The sequence below is a fragment of the Myotis lucifugus genome, unplaced genomic scaffold, assembly GCF_000147115.1.
Source record: "Myotis lucifugus unplaced genomic scaffold, Myoluc2.0 scaffold_110, whole genome shotgun sequence".
Taxonomy (NCBI): Eukaryota; Metazoa; Chordata; class Mammalia; order Chiroptera; family Vespertilionidae; genus Myotis; species Myotis lucifugus.
The window spans coordinates 3,933,830-3,960,777 of record NW_005871158.1 but is presented as its reverse complement, the minus strand read 5'-3'; the positions used below and the strand labels follow the sequence as shown (position 1 = coordinate 3,960,777).

The 26,948-nt window shown below is 35.1% G+C and overlaps 1 protein-coding gene across 1 annotated transcript in view; it reads right to left on the bottom strand.

Annotated features, from left to right (window-relative positions):
• Positions 1 to 26,948, bottom strand: part of FNBP1L (formin binding protein 1 like) — a 63,815-nt gene that overhangs the window by 17,061 nt on the left and 19,806 nt on the right. Inside the window, exons 3-9 of the mRNA XM_014459556.1 lie at positions 25,322 to 25,375; positions 23,933 to 24,080; positions 22,888 to 22,950; positions 17,069 to 17,173; positions 10,978 to 11,106; positions 8,754 to 8,900; positions 6,092 to 6,295 (exon numbers count right to left, since the gene is read on the bottom strand). Coding sequence (XP_014315042.1) covers positions 6,092 to 6,295; positions 8,754 to 8,900; positions 10,978 to 11,106; positions 17,069 to 17,173; positions 22,888 to 22,950; positions 23,933 to 24,080; positions 25,322 to 25,375 — 850 coding nt within the window. The remainder of the gene's footprint in view (positions 1 to 6,091; positions 6,296 to 8,753; positions 8,901 to 10,977; positions 11,107 to 17,068; positions 17,174 to 22,887; positions 22,951 to 23,932; positions 24,081 to 25,321; positions 25,376 to 26,948) is intronic.

The following is a 26,948-nucleotide window of genomic DNA, read 5'->3' as shown; positions in this document are numbered from 1 at the left end:
AAGTATATGGGCTGAATTTTGCTTTGAAGATATAGCTTCTATTTTTCAGTTTTTATTCTGAAATCTACATGCTTGAAAGCAACACTGAAAATATAACTTGAATTTTTAGAAAATTGGTTAAAATTTAGTCTTTCTGAAAATATGAAATGACATAGCCAGAGTATTATCATATAGTTCTATATACTACACATGTATATAAAATGCACATTCTGTGGGTTGGTAGAGTTCTGCAACTGGCATCCCATCTACCTAGCATCCCAACTAAACATGTGAGATGCATGCACACGTGTAGGTACACAGTATGTTCACGCAAGCACACACACACACACACACACACACACACACACACACCCTGTGACCAAGAACACACAGGAGAGCTTTACAAAGTTAAGTTAATATTCATTGCATTTGGTTAGCAGCCTCTAAAATTTTTATCATTCCCAGTTTTCTAAATCATAATATTTTAAAGCAGTTTGGGGGATGTCGGGTAGAATTTCCCATAAAATTATGAATTTTAATAAATAGCTGACAAAAATATCTACCCCTTATCTCTGATGAATTTGTCATATATAAATGGTTATAATGATAAGAAAAGATGACATAAGCTATTCATTAATTTCCAAATTAAGCTTAACATTCTTTAGACTGTCAGTAGTTTCAGGCAATAAAACCACAACATCTTTGTAACAAAATTCCTGATGAGATTTAATGGTTTAAATTTTTAAAAGATATTCATGCTCTTTAAATGTTATTAGAACAAAATTATATACAAGACAAGAAGCAAACTCCCTATGGTATTGGATTTATCTTTATAATTTTCACCAGCTAAATTTCTAAGTGATGTAAATCATTTTTTCAGTTTCTATATTAATGTTTTAGAAAACACATTAAGATAATTATATACTGAAATATCAGATGTTTCAATGTTTAGCTAATCAAATTCTGGGGATACAAAAAAACTCAAGTTCTTTGTAAAAATATTAGAAATATATAAAGTAATTCATGTTCAATACAGAAACACCTCACTCTTATATGTAATTATTATATACTTATAATTAGAAAATTTCACATACCCACTATATCTTAATAAATATACAAGGGAGCTATAAAAAGAAATCAGGCAATTAATATTATTAGATGTATTTCATTTAAAGACAAAGAAATTCTGAGAACTGTACTCTGGATAGATAAAAAGCTTACAAAAATTACTTTAGAAGTTTATAAGATCCTAAATAACTTAGACAGAAAACATGGACTTGCTATTGCTAGATCAATCTACCCCCCCAACCCCCCAAAAAAGAGTACCCAGTAAGCTCAAATGAAGTAGATATAGAGAAAAAATTATTCATTTCTAAATTAAGTAGTTAACTTTAGCACACCAAATATCCATTAATGGTTAGATTTTGAAGGAAATTATAGACCCTCAGAAAAGGTCTACATATGGTCAAATTAAAAAACACTGATCCAATATAACATTTCTCATATCCTTAAATATACTAGAAACTGTGCATACTAGGTTTTCTTTAAGAAAAATAAATTATACATTTTTAGAAAGTCAAAATGTGGGTATTTAGGAAAAATGATATAAGAAATATAGCTTGACATAAGTTTCTAATTTGAATTGGTACAATTTATCAGTTTTAAGGAAACTTAAATCATTTCACAATATATGTAGATCAAACCACCATGTTGTACATCTTAAACTTATACAGAGATGTACATCAATTATTTCTCAAAACTGGAAAAAATGATGACTAAAAAATATTCTGTTTTTATATAAACTGGGGATTAAATTTACTTGGCTGGCTACTTTAGTGGAAATGTAAAAAGTGCCTACAAGTGATTTAGTATAAAGAGTAGGAGTTCTCTTCCATAGAACACATAGGAAAATTGTTGTGTATCCTAAGAGTTGTCATTGCAAGGAGAAATCATTTTTTCTTTCTTTTTATTGTGTTTACATGTGATGATAAATGTTAATTAAACCTATTGTGGTTATCATTTCACAATATATGTTAGTCAAACCATCATGCTGCATACCCTAAATTTATACACTGATGTATGTCAACTGTTTCTCAACAAAACTGGGAAGCCTGGCTGGTGTTCCTCAGTGGTTTGAGCACTGAACTATGAACCAGGAGACGGTTACATACCCCATCAGGGCATATGCCCAGGTTGTGGGCTCGATCCCCAGTAGGGGTCCTACAGGAAGAAGCCAATCAATGATTCTTTGTCATCATTGATGTTTCTATCTCTCCCTCTCCCTTCCACTCTGAAATAAATAAAAAATATATTTTAAAAAACCTGGGGGAAAAAACCTTAAGACCTACTTTGTAAGTTTAACAAACTTGCATGTAAATCTATGTAAAAACACAAAACGTGGCTTCTTAAAGTTTATCTTTTTTTATTTTTCTATTTAGAGAAATGGAAGGAAAACATCTCTATGGATTACTTTTGAAATATATGTAACCAATCAAAAAGAAAGCAATTTCTCAACAGCAAGGCTGAATTGAACTTTCCTTCCTCCTGTCTCCTATAATCCCCTAATAGATTTGTCTGTCATATTTTCTATCTTGTATACCGCTTCTTTCTTTGCCATGATGAATAATTAAAAGGTGGGAGAATTTTGGCTTTCTGGAACTAGGCCCTCCAAAAAAACAATATACTTATATTTAAAATTAAAGCAATATGTGGAAATAAGATGGTGACCAAGCAGATACTTTTAAGTTCTATAGTAATAAAATTTAACCATAAATTTTTCCAATAAGAATGAATATGTCACATATTTAAGCTTCTCTCTCTAGGGCTCACAGTACTAAGTGCCTAAACTTTTTTTTATAGAAGTGCAGTTACTTCATATTCCATGACTATACTGTGTAGTGTACTATAATTGGGCTTGGTAGACTCAATGTGTAGGATACATAAACAGTTACACAAAAATATGGCTACTAAATAGTAATTTCTCATGACTTATGTAACAATATTTAATGTATTATCAATCATCATAGAAAAGATAGGAATTAATTCTACCCTCAAATTCAGGCAATATTTAATGTAGTCTCAATTATCATAGAGAAGAAAAATAGGAATTAATTCTACCCTCAAATTCAGGCAACAGAAATCCCAAATATGATTTCCATTGCTTATTGCATATTGCCTATAGGTATAATGCACACTCATTCACAGGGACTTTTCAAAATGTCATTAATTACCTATAATATCATCCACATACAGAATTAGGTAAGGTAGATGTAAAAAACTTGGTTTCATTATAGGAAAAAGGGAAGTCCAAAAAGGGACATAATACACTAAGACATTTCTGCTGCATTACTGACATTACTGTTTTGTGGGGAATGTAGATAATAATGCGATCATGCCCTAAATTATTATGTTCTACACTGGCAAAAACGGAAATGAACTAAAGCAATTTGAAGATAGAAAGGACTGCAAAAAGTAAGAAAAAAGACAGACAGGCTAAACAGGGACAGAAAGAGAAGAAAAGAAAGAAATGAGAGAAAAGGCAGGTGGAAAGGAAGAGGGGAATAGGGAGGGGAGAGAGAGAGCACTAGCAAGAGGGAACCCAACTACAGTATATTCCTGTTAATGAATGATTAGACTTCATATGACACAGACTCTATGGGTTATCACACCTTTGGTTTTCATATCTGTAAACAAATCTCATAAATGTATATAAATTATGAGCTATGACTATTATAAATATAGCCTTAAAATCAAACATAAACAAGAAAAAGTAGTCTAACAAAATGGAATAACTAATTTATTTATCAGCAGTATAACGGTTGTTGCTAAGAAACAGTTTAATATTTGCTTTTTACTATTCTAAATTTTCTCATTTGCAGAGCATCTTTAGTTATAAGTAAATGCCAAAGGCTGCCCAACTTTTAAAAAGAAAAAATTCTGGGGGGGAAAAAAAAACCTTACTTTTTTTTAGTTTAACAAATTTATGTAAACATTACTCAATAATATCTACTATTTTTATAGGTTTTACAATTTACAAACTATCTTCTAATATATTATCTTAATTTTATCTACAATCTTGATATTTAACATGTTTATCTTTAACTTTTTTAACTATTATAAATTGTATTTTATGTTTCAAAAAGTAGGGCAATTAAAATTGAACTTGATTTTTTGTCAACAAAATAATGCTTTATAAATTGGCAGAAGTCATCATTAGTGACAAATTATTACATGAGTAACTCCAGTGACAAATTACTGAAAGTCTTAAAAATGTCAATACATTACAAGACAATGGTGGACATATGATTTCACATAAACAAAAAATAGCTAATATGACTGTACCCAGCACCCTCTTTATAATACCATTCTTTTATGGTTGAGCATTTCAAATGTTATAAAGAGGAGTTATTTTTAACTTGAGGGCAGCTATACTTAATTCTGTGGTGTTTTTAAACTACATATTTATAGGAGAGAGAGCCTTATAATGAGGGTGGAGAGTATTAAAAGCCACACTACACACACAATAGGCCATCATGCATTTTAACCCATTATTAAACTTACCCCTCTTTTGAGACTTCTGAAAGAAGGAATTCTGGGCTTCCCTGTTTTTATTTCATTCATACAATAATGCACGGGCTCAATGGAGAATGTGAGAAACTGGGACCCATTAGGAGTACTGGATGTGAATAAACTAGTAGGGGTTAAGGGTGGGGACTGTGGCTAATATGGAAATAAAGAAAGGAATCAATAAGCCAAATGTGCATAGTTTTTTTCTAAATGAAAATTCTATTTTTGGCAACATACTTTTCACAAAATATATCTCAAATAAAGCTTTCTATAAAAATATTATAAGAAAGTTAACATAGTTTTGCCAAAACTATCATTTTAAAAAGTAAAATTTACTTTTAAAAATGTACCATTTCATTTTATCATTTTTTTACAAACTGACAGATTAGAAATATAGAGTACGCAAATTGTAATGTTAGAGCAATGTGACCTAGATTTTTAAAACTGTCTTCTGATTTCTAGAATATTAGCACTACCTTTACTTAACCTGTAGCTGTCAGCAATAAAGGCAGCAGCGACAGTAAAAGTTATCTATAATAGGTGATGTCTATTAAAAAATATATTAAAATGTTAAAACTGTAACTATTATCACAAATAGGCAAAAAAATTTCATTACATTTGTGGCTTTCTTTTCAGACTATTTCTATTTCATCCTTATTTTTCTTTTAATTTCAGTATTCCTTATTTATCTAAGCTCTCTTAGCTACTCTGATCTGACAAAGTCACTCTTAACTTCTTGACTGGATAATATTATTAAAAGCATGAATAAAGCTTTAGCTAACTATAATTGTGATTTTAAATATACACATATATTATAATTTTATCTACATTCATGTCAAAATCAGAAAAATGTATTAAAATAATGATGTGTCCTTTAATAAATACAGACATAGATTAAAAGTACATTATCTATTTTCCTGATATAATACTATTATAATCACTAAATTGTTAAGAAAGACTAAGCTCTCCTCTATTCCATTTGCTCACCTGCTTAGCTAGATTTATCTATCTAAAATAAACAACATATCAAAAGACAGGTTCCAACAAGAAGAGTGAGATTTTCTTAGTAAATTATAGATTTTTTTAAACTTCAAATAACCACAAACGTTGAGCCCTTCCCATTAAATATTCACATGGATGATAAAAAAAAACATTATTAGAAGTCCTAATTTGGTATTTATTATTACTGTGGTCAATCATTCATTCCAATTGAAAACTGCAATTTTAGTGTTTATATAATTAGATCATAATGTTTCCTTAAAAATTTTGGTTGAAACTATACACAAATGAAATTTCAAAAGCATATAATTAAGAGACATTTAACAAATTATTTTATTCATTATTAAGTGGTGGTCAAATGTTAAATCTAAAAATAATTTTTACTATGAAAGAATAAAACTATGTTTCTAATAAGTGAAAAATAACTGAATCATTCAACATATTAATTTTCTATTAATATTAAACCATTATCCATTTGATACCTACATTCATTTAAATGACACACTAAAACAAAATTATTAGCATAAAGAAACTTTATGACTTTTACCTTTGGCTTCTTTCCAAAGAGCCACAACTTGCCCTTGGCCTTTCCTACTGTGGTTTTGGCATCCACCTTCCCACTTTCCTGTTTGGATGCACTGATAGTCCCATCAGAAATGGTTCTATAAATATGCTGACTGTAATCTTCAAATGGAAAGTCTCCTGGAGGTTCAAATCCAGACTTGAAGGAGTCTACTACCATTTGAGAGTCCTATACACAAGAAACATGTTTAAAAACCATTCCATTTGTTCATAATACCACATTAGCTTTCAAAACTTTAATTCATTAAAGAAAAAAGAAAAAATTTAAAGAAATAATTCTACAGTAAGCATCTAAGGGTTAAAGTAAATAATTTCTTCCTGTGACTTTGCAATAAACCCTATTTTAATCCCAACAGAAAACAATGCTAATTTACAAACAAATTACCACTTTCTTAATTTGTAATATTCATGAATGTTTTCATTCCATAGCTTTACCCTACTGAAATTCATCTGAGGACTAGTTAGCTGATAAGAAAGGTCTAACTGAAAGAAAGGAATATAGAAAAGGTTATTCCCAAGTAGAAATTACAAGAAGTTTCAAAGAAAGAAGGCCTTTTGCTTTGAGATGTCTATGAAGAAGTTGACCTTTGGAAGAGATAAAAGGGCATCTAATCATAAAAGAAAGTAAGAGACAAGTAGAAAAGCTTTCATTCATCCAATGGGGAAAGGATAAATAAAATATATTAAATACATACTCAGGAATGTTAATAGAGCAACGGAAAAAGATCTCACAAACAGTACTGAGTGCAAAAAGCAACTTTGAAAATATAAAGTTCAGTACCATTTAACTAAAATTTTAAAACTTGCATAAGTAATATATTGTAATTTTGGACATACATACTCTATCCAAATATTCTAATGACATCTTAAACTCATTTTTTCAAACAGAATACTTTAATCCTATAAACTCCTACCCACCCTAACCACCTCTTCTTTTATTCCCTACTAGAGGCCCGGTGCACAAATTCGTGCACAGATGGGGGGGTCCAGCCAGGCTGCTCCGATCGAGGCTGATCAGGCCAGGCTGGCTGGGGAGAGGGGCTGTGGCTGGGGAGAGGGGCCACAAGTGGTTGGCAGGCCAGCCCCACCCCCGATCGGGGTTGTGGGGGCGGATGGGGGGCATGGCTGGCCAGGGGGTGGAGCCACGGGCAGTTGGGCAGCCCCACCTCCTGGTCAAACTCTTGGATCAACTCCCAGTTGAGGGTACAATTTGCATATTAGCCTTTTATTATATGGGATTTCTGTTAATAGTACATTTTGCCAGTCATGTAGTCAAAAGTCATCCTTAAGTGATACCTTAATTTTGTCACTAATGCCACCCCCACCAATCATTTGCTAAAGGGTAAGAAGAGTGATAGAGGAGGGACCTCACTATATTTGTAACTTGGATCCAGCCATGCCAATATACAAATGTACCTCTGAATTCCCAATTAAAAAAACCCAAAATCTTCTATTCTTTTAAAAATTATAGTCAGAATTCTAATTGTTACAGGAAGGATTCTCTCTAATACAATACAAGTTGTTGTGAAGACTAAAATACTATGTGATACGTATCTTCAGTTTCTGCCAATTATCCTTTTGGTCATTCAATCAACATTTACTGAGAAATTACCAGGTACAATACTCTGCTAGACTTTAATAAAAAAATAATGTGATTAGATATATTTCCTCAAGGGGAACAGGACTATGCTGTTCCTTCTACTCATAATGCCCTACTTCCTCTTTTTCATGGGCCTTTGCAATAAAGGCCATTCCATACACTACCCACACTTCAAATCCAGTTCAAGTGCCAACTCTTGTGTTAAAAGCAACTCTTACGACTCTAGATCTCAGTGAGCATCTCCTACTCTAACCTGTAACTAAACCAGTGGTCGGCAAACCGCGACTCACAAGCCACAAAATACCACATGGGGGTGCGCACGTACAGTGCGAAGTTGACTTAAAACTTTAAGTAAAATTTATTAAGTTAATTTTAGGGAACGTTATGGAGTGAAAGAAGATGTAGTGTCGAGGATTGAGAAAGGTATGTTGAGATGGTCTGGACATATAGAGAGGATGAACGAAAGGAGATAGACGAAACAAGTATACAAGACGAGTGTGGATGGGAGAGTTGGAAGGGGTCGACCTCAGCGAACGTACCTCAATCAGATTGAGGACGTTTTTAGCAAAGGCCAGTTTAGGAGTACCCTAATTAAGTTAATAACAATGTACCTACCTATATAGTTTAAGTTAAAAAAATTTGGCTCTCAAAAGAAATTTCAATCATTGTACTGTTGATATTTGGCTCTGTTAACTAATGAGTTTGCCGACCACTGAACTAAAATAATAGTTTAATATAGTATTATAACATGGTCACAGCTTGATTACACTCTTGCAGTATAACTGAAAAATTAGTGGGGGCAGGAGAGGGAAGGGTTAGAACTCCCTTTGAAACAATTTGAATTTTAGTATTTATAATGGTCCTTGGAGTCCAAACGAGTCCAATCTATTGCCAGACTTTCTTCTACAGAATATAATTTAGAATCAACTACTACCAATTTCTTCACCCCTTTTCCAATTCATTTTACTAACTTAAACCACACACCTAAACCAAATACATAATTCAAATATAATTATATAGCACTTACTCTTCTTTCATCAACTGATTTTGCTGCAAGAACCATTCCTTCCAAACATTTTGAAATGATAGGAATAACTTTGCGTTCTGAGTCTGCAAATCCTCTGTAACACTCACTGAGTTTAATAGTCCTTCGTTCATCCATTTCCTGTAGTTGCTAATAATCAGAAATAAAAAAAGGAAAACATCTTTTTCTTCATTCTGAAGCAACCCACCCTCCTCAAAAAAAAAAAAAATTTGAAGTTCTACCTTAATAGTTATACTGTTTTTAATGCATTTTAACAAGTGCTATCAACTTTTAATACTTAAAACTTGAGGCCTGTTAAATAGCAAAAGAAATAAAAACCAGGTAACACTGGTTTTCAAACCATCTAAAGCAGTGGTTGCCAACCTTTTGGACCTCACGGACCACCAGTGGTCCACAGACCACTGGTTGGTGACTGCTGGTCTAAAGATATCCCTACAGCCTACCCACCTTTCTCATACTTGATTCATACTGCCTCCACCTTTCTTTCCTGTAGATCAGCGGTTCTCAACCTGTGGGTCGCGACCCCTTTGGGGGGGCAAACGACCCTTTCACAGGGGTCGCCTAAGACCATCGGAAAACACATATATAATTACATATTGTTTTTGTGATTAATCACTATGCTTTAATTATGTTCAAATTGTAACAATGAAATTGGGGGTCAGCACAACATGAGGAACTGTATTAAAGGGTCGCGGCATTAGGAAGATTGAGAACCACTGCTTTAGATGCTGTTAATACTTCAGGAAAAGTTTTATTTGAAGACAGAATTTTGATCGTTCTTTTTTTCTTTTTAAGCAATTAGCCTATGACATACAGAAATCTGAGACTTCTAACCCTTAGGTTAGTTCAGAATACTTTGGTAAGATCTGGCTAGACCAAGGATTTACAGTTGACTGCATACCAATAGGTACGCAGATCTATCACAGTCTACAGCTCAGAGTATTGTCACTCTGAGGGTTGGGGGCACAAGAGGGAAAACAGACAGCCACAGGTACATATAAGGGATTCTCACAATTCAAAAATTCATTGGCACATGCCACTAAGAATTATGCTGGTACATATGAAGCCAAACAATTTAAGAGACATTTTTTTGGCACTTCCTATTTGCCAATATTGACCTTTCTTTCTCCTAGGAAACAGCTACACTGATCAAATCCCAAAACTCCAATAGCCTTCATATAACTTTTCCTCTTTAATTATGTGCTAAAGCCTAGGAATTTATTTTGAGACCTGCAATTTCACACACAAAAAAAACTGTTCCCGCTGTCACAAAATGGCTAGACTGCTCCATAGCAAGGTCTAAACAAAAGGACCACATCCCAAAATACAAATAGTAGGTGGTCTCCACGTTAAGGTCTCCTAAGAATATAAAGGCTTGGCTAATAAGCCTAGAAAAGCACCACAGAGTGAGGAGTGGCAGGACAGATACCCGAGATTAAATGACCGGAATCTGATACCCACTCTAGTCCACCTCCTCTCTCTATGCTTCACTTGTACCTCTAACTTGCCTTACAAAGACAAAAAGTACATTTGAGCTGACATTCTTCCCACATACGCTCTGCTCCTCCTAGATCCAACTTCTTTCAACACTTTCACTAAATTCCTTTTCTCTAATTTCTCTTCTTTCTAGAATAGATAGTAACAATTTAACCTTCATGGAAATTCTGTGGTCTTTACCTGAGGCTGTTTGGCAACTGCCATTATCAAGTGATGATGGATGGGATTTGTAGGCAAGCTCATGCCTAAATTACATTTATGATCTGGCAGGTAGGAAGACAAGCAGGCAAAAATCAGGCTAGCAAACACATTTTATAAGATTTATTTCTGACACCTGGACTAATGCCAATGATTCTGATAGAGTTTCACAAAGCTACATCCCAATTCTAGGTGAGCAGATTACAATATACAATTCCAATGAATTCCCCCTATGTCATAATGCTTAATAATATAGCATTCAAATTTATTTAGAAAGTGCCATTGTTTTAGTGGACTGTTTATTGCACTAATAATAAATCTATAGGAAAACTTATCATTTCAAAGTTAGGATATATTTAGTTTTCAAAACCATAATAATAATTTCTTACTACCTATCTTGATGACTAATGAATCTAGAAAAACTGATTGATGCCTGAAATTCAAGTTTTACATTTAAAGAGTAACTATTCCAATGCTAAAACTAGATTAACTTCATATATTTAAAGTTTACCTTGTAAATCTGAGGAATCACTACGTAAAAATGTTTGTGTTGTTCTCCATTAAAGTTTTGTAACTGTGCAGCGTATTCATTTTTATTTTCATCAGCCATATGCGTCCGCAGATTCAACTGCTGTTTGGCCTAGAAGCAAATTGGTCCAAATCATTATCAACAAGAACAAAATCAATGCCACCTTGACAATGCCAATGATTCTGGTACAGTGTCAAAAGCCACATCCCAATCCTAGGTGAGCACATTACAATATACAATTCCAATGAACTAAAGAGCTAACACAGTTTTGTAAAAGTTATACTAAAACTAGATTTTCTCTACTGATATCATTTAAAATTTAAGGAGATGTTTGCAGATCTTATAGCCAGAACAGTCTCCCTATGACAATATTCCCTTTCTCCTAGTGCAGTGGTTCTCAACCTTCCTGCCCTTTAAGTACAGTTCCTCATGTTGTGATCCAACCATAAAATTATTTTCGTTGCTACTTCATAACTGTAATGTTGCTACTGTTATGAATCGTAATGTAAATATCTGATATGCAGGATGGTCTTAGGTGACCCCTGTGAAAGGGTCGTTCGACCACCAAAGGGGTCGTGACTCACAGGTTGAGAACCGCTGTCTAGTGCAAGAGTACTCCCCCTTGCGATAATCCAATCAAAGTTTCCCCTTACCGAACTGAGATTGTTAAAAATAAATATTTGAAAACATTATGGCTTGAAACATTAAGCTTTTAATCAGAGGAGAAAAGCAGCATCAGGAATATTTTAAAACAGTTAAAAAGTTAGTAGTAAAACATTTCTTTAAATGTGATACACTTACAACCAACTCAGAACCACCATAAAACCAAAATGATAAGAACATGATTTTGGATAAAGTAAATGTCAACAATGATTTTCATCTCTATACGTAACTGCAGGCACTTTAAGAAATGCTTATTTAGAAAAGAGTTCTGTTCATTTTCAGCTATTGTAGAAATGTTTTTCCAATGGGTCATTTTAGTATCATTGACAGTGGTGAGAATGTTAGACTACAAACTTAACACAAATCATTAATTTCAGATATATTAGAAGGGAATCTAAACAAATCTCAACTGTTGTAAAGAGATTAAAAACAAAACAAAATAAGAATTGAATAAAATTTTTCAGTGTTTTGAAAATTGTAAAGCACATTGTAAATACATTTCATTATTCTAATTCCAGTCTCTACAAACGTAGACCCTGACCTCTAATAATAGGTCCACAAGTTAGTTCTCAACTCAGAAACATACTGACCTATGTGGAAATATGTGGTAGCCAAGATCTCCGGTAAGCCCACTTAAAAAGCCCATTTAATCCACAGTGGACTTAAAACTTACAATAAATAACTACTATGGAAACTAAACACCATGGTCCAAAGTACTTCTAGAGAAAAATGCATTTGAAGTTCCAACCTGGGACCCTAAGTACACACATTTATTCATTCCTTTCTATTTTTCCCCTTCCCCAAATGACTCCCTATTCATAATGGTTGTCAGGGGAAACTCCTTTTGCTCCAAGTCACTGGTTGTGATCCCTAAAGCTGGGGGCAAAGGTTGCAGCGGAGTATTTAGGAATACAAGGCTAGAAGCTAAAATAATTGAAGCCTCCCCTGGTATATTCTGGACTTCACATTTATTGCCTCTCCTTTCTTTTTTTATTATTGCATTTATTTTTTATTTTAATTGTGGTAAAATATATATATATAACAAAATTTACCATCTTGCCCTAACCCAGTGGTCGGCAAACTGCGGCTCAGCAAACCGCGGCTTGAGAGCCACATGCGGCTCTTTGGCCCCTTGAGTGTGACTCTTCCACAAAATACCGGCTCTTTCACAAAATACCGACTTCTGCGCATGGGCCACGAAGTTTCGATCACACTGTACATGCGTTCCCGCACGTGGTATTTTGTGGAAGAGCCACACTCAAGGGGCCAAAGAACCGCATGTGGCTCGCGAGCCGCGGTTTGCCGACCACGGCCCTAACCGGTTTGGCTCAGTGGATAGAGTGTCAGCCTATGGACTGAAGGGTCCCAGGTTCGATTCCGGTCAAGGACATGTACCTTGGTTGTGGGCACATCCCCAGTAGGGGGTGTGCAGGAGGCAGCTGATTGATGTTTCTAACTCGCTATCCCCCTCTCCCTTCCTCTCTGTAAAAAATCAATAAAATATATTTTTAAAAATTTACCATCTTAATTATTTTTAAATGTATAGTTCAGAAGTTTATATATGTTCACATTGTTGTGCAACTAGCTTCCTTTTCTTTAGAAAGATCAGTAATTAAGCTGCTCCCTCTTCACCATTTCTTTTTTTAAGCTTTTATCAGTAGTTGCTAAAAACTATGTTCCCTCCCCTCCCTGTTCACTTATAGCAGAACTGCTCTACTCTCTAGTTCCTAAAGCAAATCCTCAAAGTTTTCCTAATTCTCTAAAAATTAAAGGAGTTGCAAACAAATGAGCAATAAAAAGGAAGCTGTAAACATTAAAATTCTACAAGTTAGGCCAAACTAACTACTAGACATGTTATATCTAGATTTCAAGATGTTTGACCAGTCTTTGAAGATATCTCTGTAGACAAAATGAAGAAAAAAAAATAAGTTAAATGAGAGTGCAGCTAAAGAGTTTCCTTAATTTATCTAGTATACAAACTGTGCCTTGTACATAAACTATGTATTCAACTAGAGGCCCGGTGCACGAAATTTGTGCACTTGGGGGAGGGGTCCCTCAGCCCGGCCTGCACCCTCTTGCAGTCCGGGAGCCTTGGGGGATGTCCACTGACAGCTTGGGCACACTCCCTAGGGAGCAGGCCTAAGCCATCAGTTGGACATCCTTAGTGCTGCTGTGGAGGCAGGAGAGGCTCCCACCACCACCGCTGCGCTCGCCAATTGTGAGCTCAGCTCAGGGCTTCTGGCTAAGCAGCGCTCCCCATGTGCGAGTGCACTGACCACCAGGGGGTAGCTCCAGCGTTGAGCATCTGTCCCCTGGTGGTCAGTGCACATCATAGCGACTGGTCGTTCCACTGTTTGGTCGATTTGCATATTAGCCTTTTATTATACAGGCAGTCCTTGGGTTACATTGGACTTGACGTACATCGCCATCTCCCATTTACAGTATTTATAAAAAAAGGAAGTTCCGTCATTTTGACGTATGTACATAAGTGTTTTATGTTTTTAATTATTTATTTACCACAAATAAAGGTCAGGAACAGTTATCTTTCATTTAAATCTTTTTTACTGTTTCACTTCATTATTGCTGTGTATGTACTCCATGTGAGTGATGTAGGTGCTTATATAGGTAGGTTCCGACTTACGGCAAAAATCGCGTTACGTCGCGCTGTAGGAACGGATCTCAGACGTAACCCAAGGACCTACTGTATAGGATAATCAGTATTTGATAATAAGTCAAGGAGTTCTTAAGAAGTCAGTGTCAACCAGCAAGGAGTCTCCCATGTAAATAGTGTTATTTAAGCTGCACATTTGGCATGCTTTGTGTTTTTATTTGGAGTTTATTTTTCATTGCAGATTTGGCAATGTACAGTAAATTTTATAAATTTGCATCAAGTTTATGAATAAAGAATCATTTAATAAATAAATAAATAATAAATAAATAATGTTGTTTAAACTGTTGTGGTCCACATTTTTATCAAGTAATAATAACACATTATGTGTATGACGACGCTAAGAAGGAAAGTAAAATAGATGATCAAAATCAGGATCCAAAAATCTTAACAGCAGACAAATCTAATAATTGATTCAGATGTACATATGAATTCAAAATACCAACAGTACAGAGAGATATACATTCTCATACCACACCATATATGAAAAGACATGGGGATTTCATTGAACCATAAACTCAATGGGAGTCAATCCACACAATGTGGTTGCCCAAAGAGTCAATATACATTTAGGCTACAATTAACATAAATTTAGTGTTCAAAACAAAGAGGTAATCGAATTCAGGACTGATCTGACCATACCTGGATTATTATATCCACCTTGAGCTAACATACTAAAGTGGGATATGTATGAATTCAAGAGTATCCAAAGGAAAGTAGTCACAATGAAAGATAATTTGAAGCTATTTCACATGTGGAATAGTTGAAAAAACACAATAGTTCACCTATGGGTAGAGAATCTGCTACAAATATTTAGAAAGCTATTATAAGAAAAAATAAATTTGATATTTTGGGTACCTCAAGGAAACTAAAACTGAACAGTCAGACAAGTGGGGTCAATACAATGAAGTGTTCAAGTTGAAAAAAATCAAATAGACTATCTGAAGACCATTATTTTCAATGACAGGGACTATCATTAGAGGTATAAGTAATTAAAAATAGGGTAGACAAGATATAAACATTACAAGTTATTTAAGAAGACCTTCAAGGTAATTATAATTTAGAGTTTATATAATCTTAGGTTTTTTTTAATGTAAAGAAAATGAAAGGCAGAAAATAAATTATAGTCAGCCCTTGAACAACACAGGTTTGAACTCAACAGGTCCACTTATACGTGAATTTAAAAAAATAAACACTGCAAATGTATTTTCTCTTCCTAATGATTATCTTAATAACATTTTCTTTTCTCTAGTTTACTTTATTATAAGAATACAATCTATAGCAGTGGTTGCCAACCGGTGGTCCACGGACCACTGCTGGTCCGTGCGGTCTGAAAGGTTGGCGACCGCTGATTTATAGTACATACAACATACCAAGTATGTATTAATCAACTATTTATGTTATTGGTAACAGCAGGCTATCAATAGTTAAATTCTGGGGGATCTGAATGTTATATGTGTATTCTTGACAATGAGTTGTTCAAGGATCAACTGTATTCTTCTCTTCCTTCTACTTTTTCTTGTTCTGATCCTGTAGGAAATTATGAAATTGTAAGAAGAAAATATAGCAATGATGGGTCTGTGTGTATATAAAACTGCAAAGTAAGGTTCATCTATATTTGAAAATCCCAACATTTCAGCAGCATCACTTTTGTCAAATGTTCTAAGATAAGGAGCATATAGCAGGGGAGAAGGAAAAGCAGCAGCAGTTACGGGGTGATCCTGCCAATTATTATGTTACAGGAACATCTGGCCCAGAATCAGTAAGTGACAAGAGAGAGTTCCATTTTCCAACATTAATGAATGAGTGAATAAACAAACAGCTAATATCACATCTGACAACTTTATCCTGTTTTCCCTCTGTAAAGTTGGGAAAGCACACTATGTAACCCCCATTTGAACACCCTATCAACACACCTTAGACCAGCGGTTCTCAACCTGTGGATCGCGACCCCTTTGGGGGTCGAACGACCCTTTCACAGGGGTTGCCTAAGACCATCGGAAAACACATATATAATTACATATTGTTTTTGTGATTAATCACTATGCTTTAATTATGTTCAATTTTTAACAATGAAAATACATCCTGCATATCAGATATTTACATTACAATTCATAAGAGTAGCAAAATTACAGTTATGAAGTAGCAATGAAAATAATTTTATGGTTGGGGGTCACCACAACATGAGGAACTGTATTAAAGGGTCGCGGCATTAGGAAGGTTGAGAACCACTGCCTTAGACTTTCTATCCTATTTTGGAATAGAACAGAAGCTCTTTCCCAGTAGCAGCTAGGATTTCCCTATGCATTTTGAATGCAGTTAAGACATTACAATAAAATAAGTTAACACATATTAATTAATTTCTCAGACCAATATGTATAAAGTATGCAAATATTTGTATATTTTAGATTTAGATGCAGTATATCTCTTGGGGAAACTCTAATACCAATGCCAATACTGGAACTACTTTTGATATGTAAGTAAGTAATATTTTTTTATATATATTTTATTGATTTTTTATAGAGAGGAAGGGAGAGGGATAGAGAGTTAGAAACATCGATGAGAGAGGAACATCGATCAGCTGCCTCCTGCACACCCCCTACTGGGGATGTGCCCTCAGCCAAGGTACATGCCCTTGACCGGAATCGAACCTGGGACCGTTCAGTCTGCATCCACTGAGCCAAACCGGTTAGGGCAATAAGTAATATTTTGATATCAAAGTCAATTTGGAATATTTCTTACCTTTTCAACGTCTGCCTTCGTTGCATTAGTATCATTATCCAATCTTTCATAACTCTGTTGTGCCTTTTCTGCCTCTCTACATTCTCTTTCAAATTTCCTTTTACTCTGTGAAAATAATCAAAATATCACAGTGAGAAATAAAATTAGATTTATCCATTAAACGAAAACTTTAAAATGATGCTATTGTGTATTGTGTAGAACTGCACAGTGTAAGTAAAATTTGTCTCAATTAGAAAAGAAATGTTACTATTATAATCAACCTAAGTGCCTTAAATATCAAACATTATAGGCATGACTGACTTAATATATATCTCATCTCTTCTCAGTAAGAAAAAAAATCATGTATTTTATAATTTTTAATTATAAGTTCATCTTCAGCAGAACTTTTTGGTTCGTGTTTTTTGCGTGTTTTGTATGTTTGTTTGATGACCTGGTTTTGGTGTTTGCTTGTTTTTATTTTTATTTTTTGGTGAGATCTCAATGTAGCTTAGATGTGGAAATGTCGCTCCCAAGTGGTTTTACGTAGTTTCTTCCAGGTGTCCCAGGAAATGCCATCAGCCCAGAACCAGGCTTTGTTAAAATTTTGTATCTAACTCCCTTGACTTTGTAAAAAAGCTATTCACAACTGCACTTCCTTTCCCGCACACTTCTTTAAATACTACAGTTAGTTTTCTTTTTAAAAATTTGCTCAGTTTCGATGTACTTTTTTGTTATTCAATCCTTGTTTCCCCAGTTCATGAAATCTCTGCTTAGTTAATTCAAACACAATCAGAATTCTATCAATTTTATTTTCCTGACGAAATCTCTCCCAGAGTCTTTTGATCTGCTGAAATTTGGACTGGTTGCCAAAGCAGGCCTACCGCACAGCTGTAACCCTGGGATTTCCCTTCACCATTGTCCTGGAGATTCTTTTCACCTCTTCCTTGATTTGAATCTCCTATTTCCAAGTTCCAAACCTTCTTCCCTTTCTTGATTCACTTCCTTATTTTGCTGAAACACATTCAGCAGTGGCATCCTAAAAGAAGGTTTGTGGGAGATAATTTTTTAAGTCCCTAAGGCTGAAAATTTCTTTAATATTACTTTTAATCGATAAAATTTGGCTAGAATGAACTCTTGAGTAGGAAACTGTCTTCCTGCAGAAATGTGAAAAGTACTATTCCACATTACTTCCTGATCTTTTGCCTGAAATCTACTTTATTTTTCCTCTTTGGAGATGGGTGGGAATCTTTTCTCTCTCATACCTGTTCTGAAATATCCTGAAGATACTGTCTTGCTGTGAAGTGGATAATCCTTTTCATCTAGAAATTCATGTCTCTCTGTTCTGGGGAAATTTTCTGGAATTATTATTGTCTTTCCATTTTCTGGTTTTTTCCCCCTTTTTTAGGATACTTATTATTTCGAAAATGAACCTATAGAATGAGTCCTCCTATTTTCTTATATTTTCGCTCATACTTTCAATTTATCATTTTGCTCTACTTCCTGGGAGATTTCTTTATTTTCATTGTTTCAAGTGATGTTTTCATTTCTGCTATAATAATGTTCTTTTATATTCTTTGTATGTTCCTTTTAAAATAGTATCTTTTTCCTATTTCATGGATATAATATCTTTATTCCCATTGAGAATATTAATAGTTTTGGGTGTCTTGCTTATTTATTTTGCTTTTTAATTCCTATTTCCTTTCATCATCACTGTTTCAAAGTTGCTTTTTCTGGTCTTTGGTATTTACATTAGATGTTTTCTTTCAATGTCTGGGGAATCCTTGCCTATCTGCTCTGGTTTAAACTGCCAACTGAAAGCTCTACAGGTGGGGCCTGTGGATCATGGTCTTTTCCTCAGGGTGATATGGTCAGGCAGTTTCCTGGGAGAAATACTGGTATTCCTATCTTTCCTCTCAAGCTGGTTAGATTCCCCAGATACGACTCTTTTCATCTCTTGCCTGGAAAAATATATGCCTTGCTACCTATATTCTGAGAATTGCTCAAAAGAAAGCAAAGGATGTTAGTATTTTCTTTACCTAAACCCCTTATTAGAACAGTTTCTATGTCAATTTCTTGTCTTGGGGACTATGAAACTATACGAAAAGTGCAAGTTTGAATTCCAAACCTCCTCAGCACAAGGTCAAAAGGTTCCCATTTTTCACAGGATGCCTGTCTGCCCTCCTTTGACCTTCCGACAAAGACAATTTCTCTGATGTTTCCCTTGGCCAGTGGGCAGAGTTCCACCTTTCACTACAGACTTAGTCCTTCAAAGTTTCAACTGTTATACAGGAGCTTCTGTTCCAACTCCCACAACATACAGAACTAAAATCTAATCTGCTCCTGTGTGAGAATTAAAACCCAAGTCCTTACCAAGGACTTACCCACATCCCAACACCTCTGCTACCTTTTTTCAAATTTCACTGTATCACTTCATACACCTATTGCTCTGGCTTTTAGTTTACCCTTAATTTCTAGCAGTTATGAGTTTAAAATAAACTCTGCTAAGAGCTTTAAAAGCAATAAAAATATTTTAGCTATTATATCTAGGTATCTGTAGCCAAAGGCTTCAGAGTTAGCTGAGTTTACTATATACTAGAACCAGACATACCTATACTTTACATCAAATAAATATGCTCTGAAATGTTTTATAAGATTCTTCAAATGTACTCACTGTTTTGATAGTATGAGCCATCAAATGGGACACTTTTAGTCAAAGCATATGAATAATATATAGAATGTCACTTTCCTGTGAAGATTAAGATTAAATTTCCACATTTAATTCTCTGAAACTTAATTCAGAGCTGTGTTTTCAAATTGAGTAGCTATAGGCTACTAATTTTGTTGCAATTTGAGGCTACTAATATACAAAAGTATTTTTATATTAGGTGTCTTATTACTTACGGGAAAACACTAATTTCCTTGCAATAGCAAAAGAGTCACTAATACAATATTTAGTATTTTCATTCCCTGAGAGATACTATATCTTTACACAATATAGGAATACACTCCAGAAAAGATCCTCGATTCTTCATCCTATGTGTGGCAGACTAATCAACAACCACATTTCCACCCCCATCCTTTGTTAGAAGAGCCCACCTCCCAATATATCAACTAAAAATAGCTGATACTTGCTTTACCAGCTTCCCTACAGCTGGGGGTATGGTCAAGTAATCTAATCCTGTCAAAAGCATCCATAAGGAAGTCTGCTGAGGGTTCTCTGGGAAAGTCTTCCTTCCCTGATAAAAAGGGACAGTTGGAAAAGATCTGCTCTCTTGTTCATGTGTCCGCACGCAGTGAATAAAGATGTGGAGCTTGGCTGCCTAAGTCAACTGCTGACAGTAGGGACAAGCCTCGGGAAAAAAAGTCAACATGGTCAAGATGGCAAAGTGAACAGAAAGAAAGGAGGGACAGCCTTTGTGGCATCACTGAGTCACACAACTCAGAAACTGCTCCATTTTTGAGCCCTCTTCTTACAAGCATGTAAAATCTGTTACTTGGAACTGCCTAAGCTGACAGACATGGCATCTCCAATGTTTCTATCTTAATCTCATCATTCCTTGAAGATCTTCACATGCTCTTATGCTCTCCAATCTAAATGCCAGTGCTGTGGGGGGGAGGGTTCAATTTTCAATTCTCTGTATCTAAGTCAATCTGTCTCTCCCAGTTCTTTAAATCTCTTCCATTATTTCAAACATGTTAGGAATTTTACAATTGCATTTTCTTGATCAAGCAAGAAGACGTGGAACTAGGAACTGGGATCCTGCATGTTTCTACGTAATATACAGAAATTATAGTTGTCTGCCTCCCTCACTAGACTGCAGGCTCCACGAAAACAAGAACCATGTCACATATATTCACTTTTGTACCTCCAAGACCCAGTACATGTCAAGGATGCCTTCAATAAACATGAATTGAGCTGAACTCACCTTTATTTCATAGTATTGTTAATGCCTTAAAGAAATCTCTCCTACATTTTTTGACGCTTCTTTCTTATGACCCCGTAACTTTTGCTTAATAACTGCCAATTATTCTAAAGGCAAGTCAGTATATATTAACAAGAATGATTTGAGCCAACACTAGTTTTTAAAGGGACCAATGACTCATAAGTGTAGGAGTCTATTTTTTGTGCAGATGAAAACACAAACACTCACATACACTCATTGGGTGGAAGATACCAAAGATGTTAGTTAAGGCAATTTAAAATTTAATAAACGTAAACACTCCCTAAAAGTCTTGCTGAGACCAATTAAAGAGAAGATCCAAACAAAAATACAGACTATTAATATACCTAAGAATTCTCAATTAGCACTGATTACATCAATGACAGTTACATAGTAGAAATTTTTTGAAATTTAAAAATTTTAAGACAAATTTTTTTAAAGGAAAAAGGCTAAAAATAGTGCATAAATGCATGAATTATTTTTAACCTCAAACTTAAAAGTCCTTTTCCCAACAACCACAAACTAAATTGCTTAATTTAACATGAAAAACCCTCAAGCATAATTTTCAAGGAATACATAGTGTCCATCATAAAAATATGCAGGCAAAGAGCAAACTGTTAATCTGAGGGCTCAAAAAGAATATTAATCTTATACTACAGAACATTTGATAGAGCATTTTAAGTAAAGGAGAAAGGAGACACCAATGTTCCATGTAGACATCTTATTTTTCAAGTGACTACATTTTTAAAAAAAACACATTAGCAAGTACCCTTGGAAAGTTTTTAAGAAAATTATTACTATGCTATTACAATTTTGCCCTACCTACAGGGTACTTTATTTTCTACAACGAGACGGTCTATGACAGAAGCCAGCCTAGTACTAGGAACATTTACATTATTACAGAATCACTGAATTGGAAGAAATGTTTCATATAAGCAAGACTGCTCTTCATTTTTCATATGCTAAATATGAAGTCAACAAAAATCAGGTACTCAGTAAAAGACAGAACTAGAATCTAAGTCCTCTCAGACTCAGTCAAATGGTCTCCTAAGATACATCACTGTTTCCCTATTACTTCTATCTTATAACAATATTTTATAGCAACTACTGCAAAGTCAAAAAGAATCTTCCTTAATGTTTACAATTATCTCAATATTATAGAGACTAGAGGCTCGGTGCATGAAAATTCATGCACTGGAGGGGGGGGGGTCCCTCAGCCCAGCCTGCCCCCTCTCACAGTCCAGGAGCCCTCAGGGGCGGGAGGCGACCCAGCCATCAGGGGAAGGCGACGCCCCCATCACACCTCTGCTGCTGCCACTGCCGGCAGCGCAAGCCTCGGCTGGCCCTGGTTACCTGAGCCTTGGGTGGCCAACATCCGAGGCTTGCCTACGCCTTGGGCCGGCCCTGGGTGGCTGGGCAGTCGCCATCCAAGGCTTGCCTGCACCTCAGGCTGGCCCTGGGCGGCTGAGGGGCTAAAGGGACTGGGGGACTCTGGAGGCAGGCTGAGGGGACTGGGTGCCGCAACCTTGTGGCTATGGGCGCCGCCATCTTTGAGGGCGTGAGAGTCAATTAGCATATTCCCTCCTTATTGACTGTGGGCGCCACCATCTTTGAGGGCGGGACAGTCAATTAACACATTCCGTCCTTATTGGCTGTGGGTGCCGCCATCTTTGCAATGGCATGAGGGTCAATTAGCATATTCCCTCTTTATTAGATAGGATGGTACAAGTATAAACTCATACAGAAAAAAACAATGATCTCAGTCTATATTTATACCAATGTCAAATTATGAAAAATACATTGAGAAATATTAAAGTTAAATAGATGTAAGGCATAAGAAAATTTAGGGCTAAACAACTCTACAAAATTTCATGTTAACCATGAAACACTATAACTCACATTATCCATCTGTTTCCAGCACATGTCAAGATACTGTTGAGCTTTTCGTCCCTCTTGGAGATGCTGAAGATCATAACAACCAAAAACACAAAACAAACAAAACTTACATTTAAATAAAGTCTAAAGTCTTAAAAAGGCTTTTCACTTTATTTTTGTAAGATTCTAATTATATAACTTTATCAAAATTTAATAAGAAATTTTAGTAAAGCAAAACTCTCTAAAATACATTTTATAGAAAAATATTTGAATATTTTAAATATAACTTAAGACACATATAATCTCTAAGAAAATACATGACTTTCATGAGTGGGGGCTGACAAATGTTTTCTATAAAGGGTCATATAAATATTTTAGGCTTTGCAAGCCATGTGGTCTCTGTTGCAACTCTGTAATGTAATGCAAAAGCAGCCAAAGGCAAAACATAAGTAAATGAGTGTGAGTCTGTTCCAAAATAACGTTATCTATTAGGCACTGAAATTTTAATTTCATGTAATTTTCACATGTCATAAAATATTATTCTTTTGATTTTCTTTTCAATTATCTAAAAATGTAAAAAACTGCCCAGCCTGCATGACTCAGTAGTTGAGGGTCGACCTATGAACCAGGAGGTCACGGTTCAATTCCCAGTCAGGGAATATGCCTGGGTTGTGGGCTCATTACCAATGTGGGGCCTGCAGGAGGCAGCCAATCAATGATTCTCTCTCATCATTGATTTTTCTATCTCCCTTTCCCTTCCTCTCTGAAATCAATAAAAATATATTAAAAATAAATATAAATATAAAAAAACAGTCTTAGCACATGAGAACTAGGAACAAAAACAGGTAGTAGACTAGATTTAGCTTATATAGTTTACCAAACCTTCATCCTGGATCCAAAAGGATCACTAATTAGCAAGATAATCTTGAGATAATTTTAGCTAGAAGCAATACAGTGAAATAGAAAACTAGTTTATACAGAATATATATTATTTTAAAGAACAAAGTTATTATTTTATTTGAGTGAAAATATTTCAGATATATTATAACTGGATAAAAACAATAATTACCATTTTTCTTTCAGTTTTCAGATCATGAGCATATCTCATTAATTCACCATAAACTCTGTGTGCCATTTCTTCTGCTACTACTTCTCGCTGTCCTGCATAGTCGTTTAACTCGTTAAGGATGTTAAAAAAGGCTACACATGAAGTAAACCTGACAAAAACATATTTAAAAATGATGAAATTTATTTTTATTTTCATTACAAATATTTTTGTGAGGAATGCATTGAGCCTGACACTTGACAAATTTTAACTACCTAAATCTTAGCTACTAGCTCTAAATTAACTTTGTATGGAAATAATCCTGCATTAAGTTCAAGCTGTACATGTATATATATATATCTTCATGTAGTCTTAATTTATAAATAAAGGGATATTTGGGGTAAAAAAATATAAGACTACTACCTGCAGGTTCTTTGGCATACTGAAATCTCTTAAGTTGCCAATTGACTGGCCTGCGCTTGGGAATGAACTTGGTTAGATTCCTAGGCTTGGCAGCTAAACCTGTTGCAGAGATGATGGGCTTACTCTCAAGGACAGAATCTGCCAATCAAACCCCTTAAATGCATCTCAAGGGCTGATCCACAAAACAACGATACTATCAGTTCTGGACAACAGCTGCCTGTATGCCTGCCCACATCCTAAATGGACATGAAGTACCATATGTTGGCATCAAAGGAGGGGTGGTAGGTAAGAAGGGACCACAAAAGGGGGGGGGAATGAGTGTGAAGGGACAGAGAAAAATAAAGAGAATCACTGTATTAAAACATAGACCTATGTTGAATATACTACCCTAAACACACTTACAGCTGAAGGTGAATGTTCAGACAGGATTGCATTAACATTATACCTGAGAATCCTAACAACTCACAATTATACATGAAGTTGTTTAAGTCTAGTCTCTTTTGTTTCTGCATGTTACAGCCATCCACATATTCCTGTTTAAGACTGTCAAAAGCTCACAGCCAATTCCTAATCTTGTACATATTCAAGGTTCCAAAATTACTGTCCTTTTCATTATCCCTTTAAACCAGCCAGCCAAATTGTTTTATTACTTGTAAGAGTAAAAGCAAGAAGCTAGTAACTAACTGACAACTACAAGATAAATATGGAAAAAATACTCTTTTCTTCTAGAGACTAAATTACTCAAGTGGGGTCTTAGTATACATCTTACTTAGAAACCCACACATCAACTATTCTAGATAACTATTATCAAGTCTCAATATTAAAGTATTCATTCTTATAGAAATAACAGTAGTTCCCCTTCATAAACATTGATTTTTTTAAGACAAACTTTATAAAATCTTTATGAAAAGCTAACAGCATGTTTACTTTACCAAAAAAAAGCGTTTTTAAATTTTTTAATATGCAATAATAAACAGGTATATAATTTACCTTGGTTCTTCATCTTTGGAGGAACGTTTGGGACAGTACTTCTTAACCAAATTTCTATAGGAAAAAGATTTTTAAAAAATTTATAAGACATACTGTTGTTGAAATTGAAATATTCTAAAGGTTTCCAATTTCATTAAATAATTTAATGATATAAAACAATTAAGAGCAACATGATATCTACTATCATTAACATATAATCATTGCTTATATTTTTAAAAATACACCTGTAGAAAGAAATGTTATTTCTGTGTTTATATAAGTATAATTGTAACAAGTTGGTTGATTATGCAATCAAATAAAAAAAGAGCCCTGGCCAGGGTGGTTCAGTTGGTTGGCATCCTCCCTGGGGCTGAAAGACTATCAGTTCGATTCCCAGTCAAGGCACATGCTTGGGTTGCAGGCTCAATCCCAGGTAGGGAGCATGCAGGAGGTGGCTGATGGATGTCTCTCTCTTTCCCTCTCCCTTCCTCTCACTTAAAAAAAAAAATCAATAAAAATATTTTTTAAAAATAAAAGAAATAAAAAAGAAGTACTCCCTCACCTCCTTAGGAGAGAAACACACTTGCACTGCAGGCAGAAGGGGGAGAAAATGGGGGAAAAAATTGCCCCTGCCTTCCTTACATAGTTTTCCAGAATTGTACATATACAGCATATTCAAGTGAATATAACCCTCACATTCACAAAAATTTGGCAATCATCCTACACTTTATCAAGTTTCTCCCACTGTAAGGTGTTTAAGTCCTATAGATTCTATTTACTGACTTTTACTTAACTTTTTGTGATAATTTTTATAATAAAAGGGGGAATATATTACACAAGAAGAAGCCTCTTCTTCACACTATTTTTTAAAACATATTTTTATTGATTTCAGAGAAAAAGGGAGAGAGAGAGAGAGAGAGGTAGAGAGAGAGAGAGGTAGAGAGAGAGAGAGAGAGAGAGAGAGAAACAGAAACATCAATGATGAGAGAATCACTGATTGGCTGCCTCCTGCATGCCTCCTACTAGAGATCAAGCCTGCAACCCAGGCATGTGCCCTTGACCAGAATTGAACCCGGGACCCTCCAGTCCACAGGCCGATGCTCTATCCACTGAGCCAAACCAGCCAGGGCTTCTTCACACTTTTTTAATGCATTGGATATAGATGTGTGAGGACAGGATGACTGAAGCTAATGCAACATCTTTCAATCATGAGTGGAAGACCAAGAAATTCACAAGAATGCCCTGATAATCACTAAGCTTTAGAATCCCATTTCCAAACTTCTTTTTGTATGACTCTTATTTGAAGCTGAATGCTCCTATAGAAAAGCTAAGTAAAAACATACAATTAAAAAATGTAACAAAAACTGGAACTCTAAAGAAACTTCTTGGATCAAGATACAAATGTGAGTCAGCATGTGTGAGGACAATAAAAAATAAAAATAAAAAATTTTAAAAGCCCAGCTGGCATGGCTAAGTGGTTGAATATTGACCTATGAACAAGGAGGTCAGGTTCAATTCCAGGTTTCAGGCTTGATCACCAGTAGGAGGTCATGCAGGAGGCAGCCAATCAATGACTCTCTCTCATCACTGATGTTTCTATCTCTCTCTCCCTCTCCCTTCCTCTCTGAAATCAATACAAATACTTTTT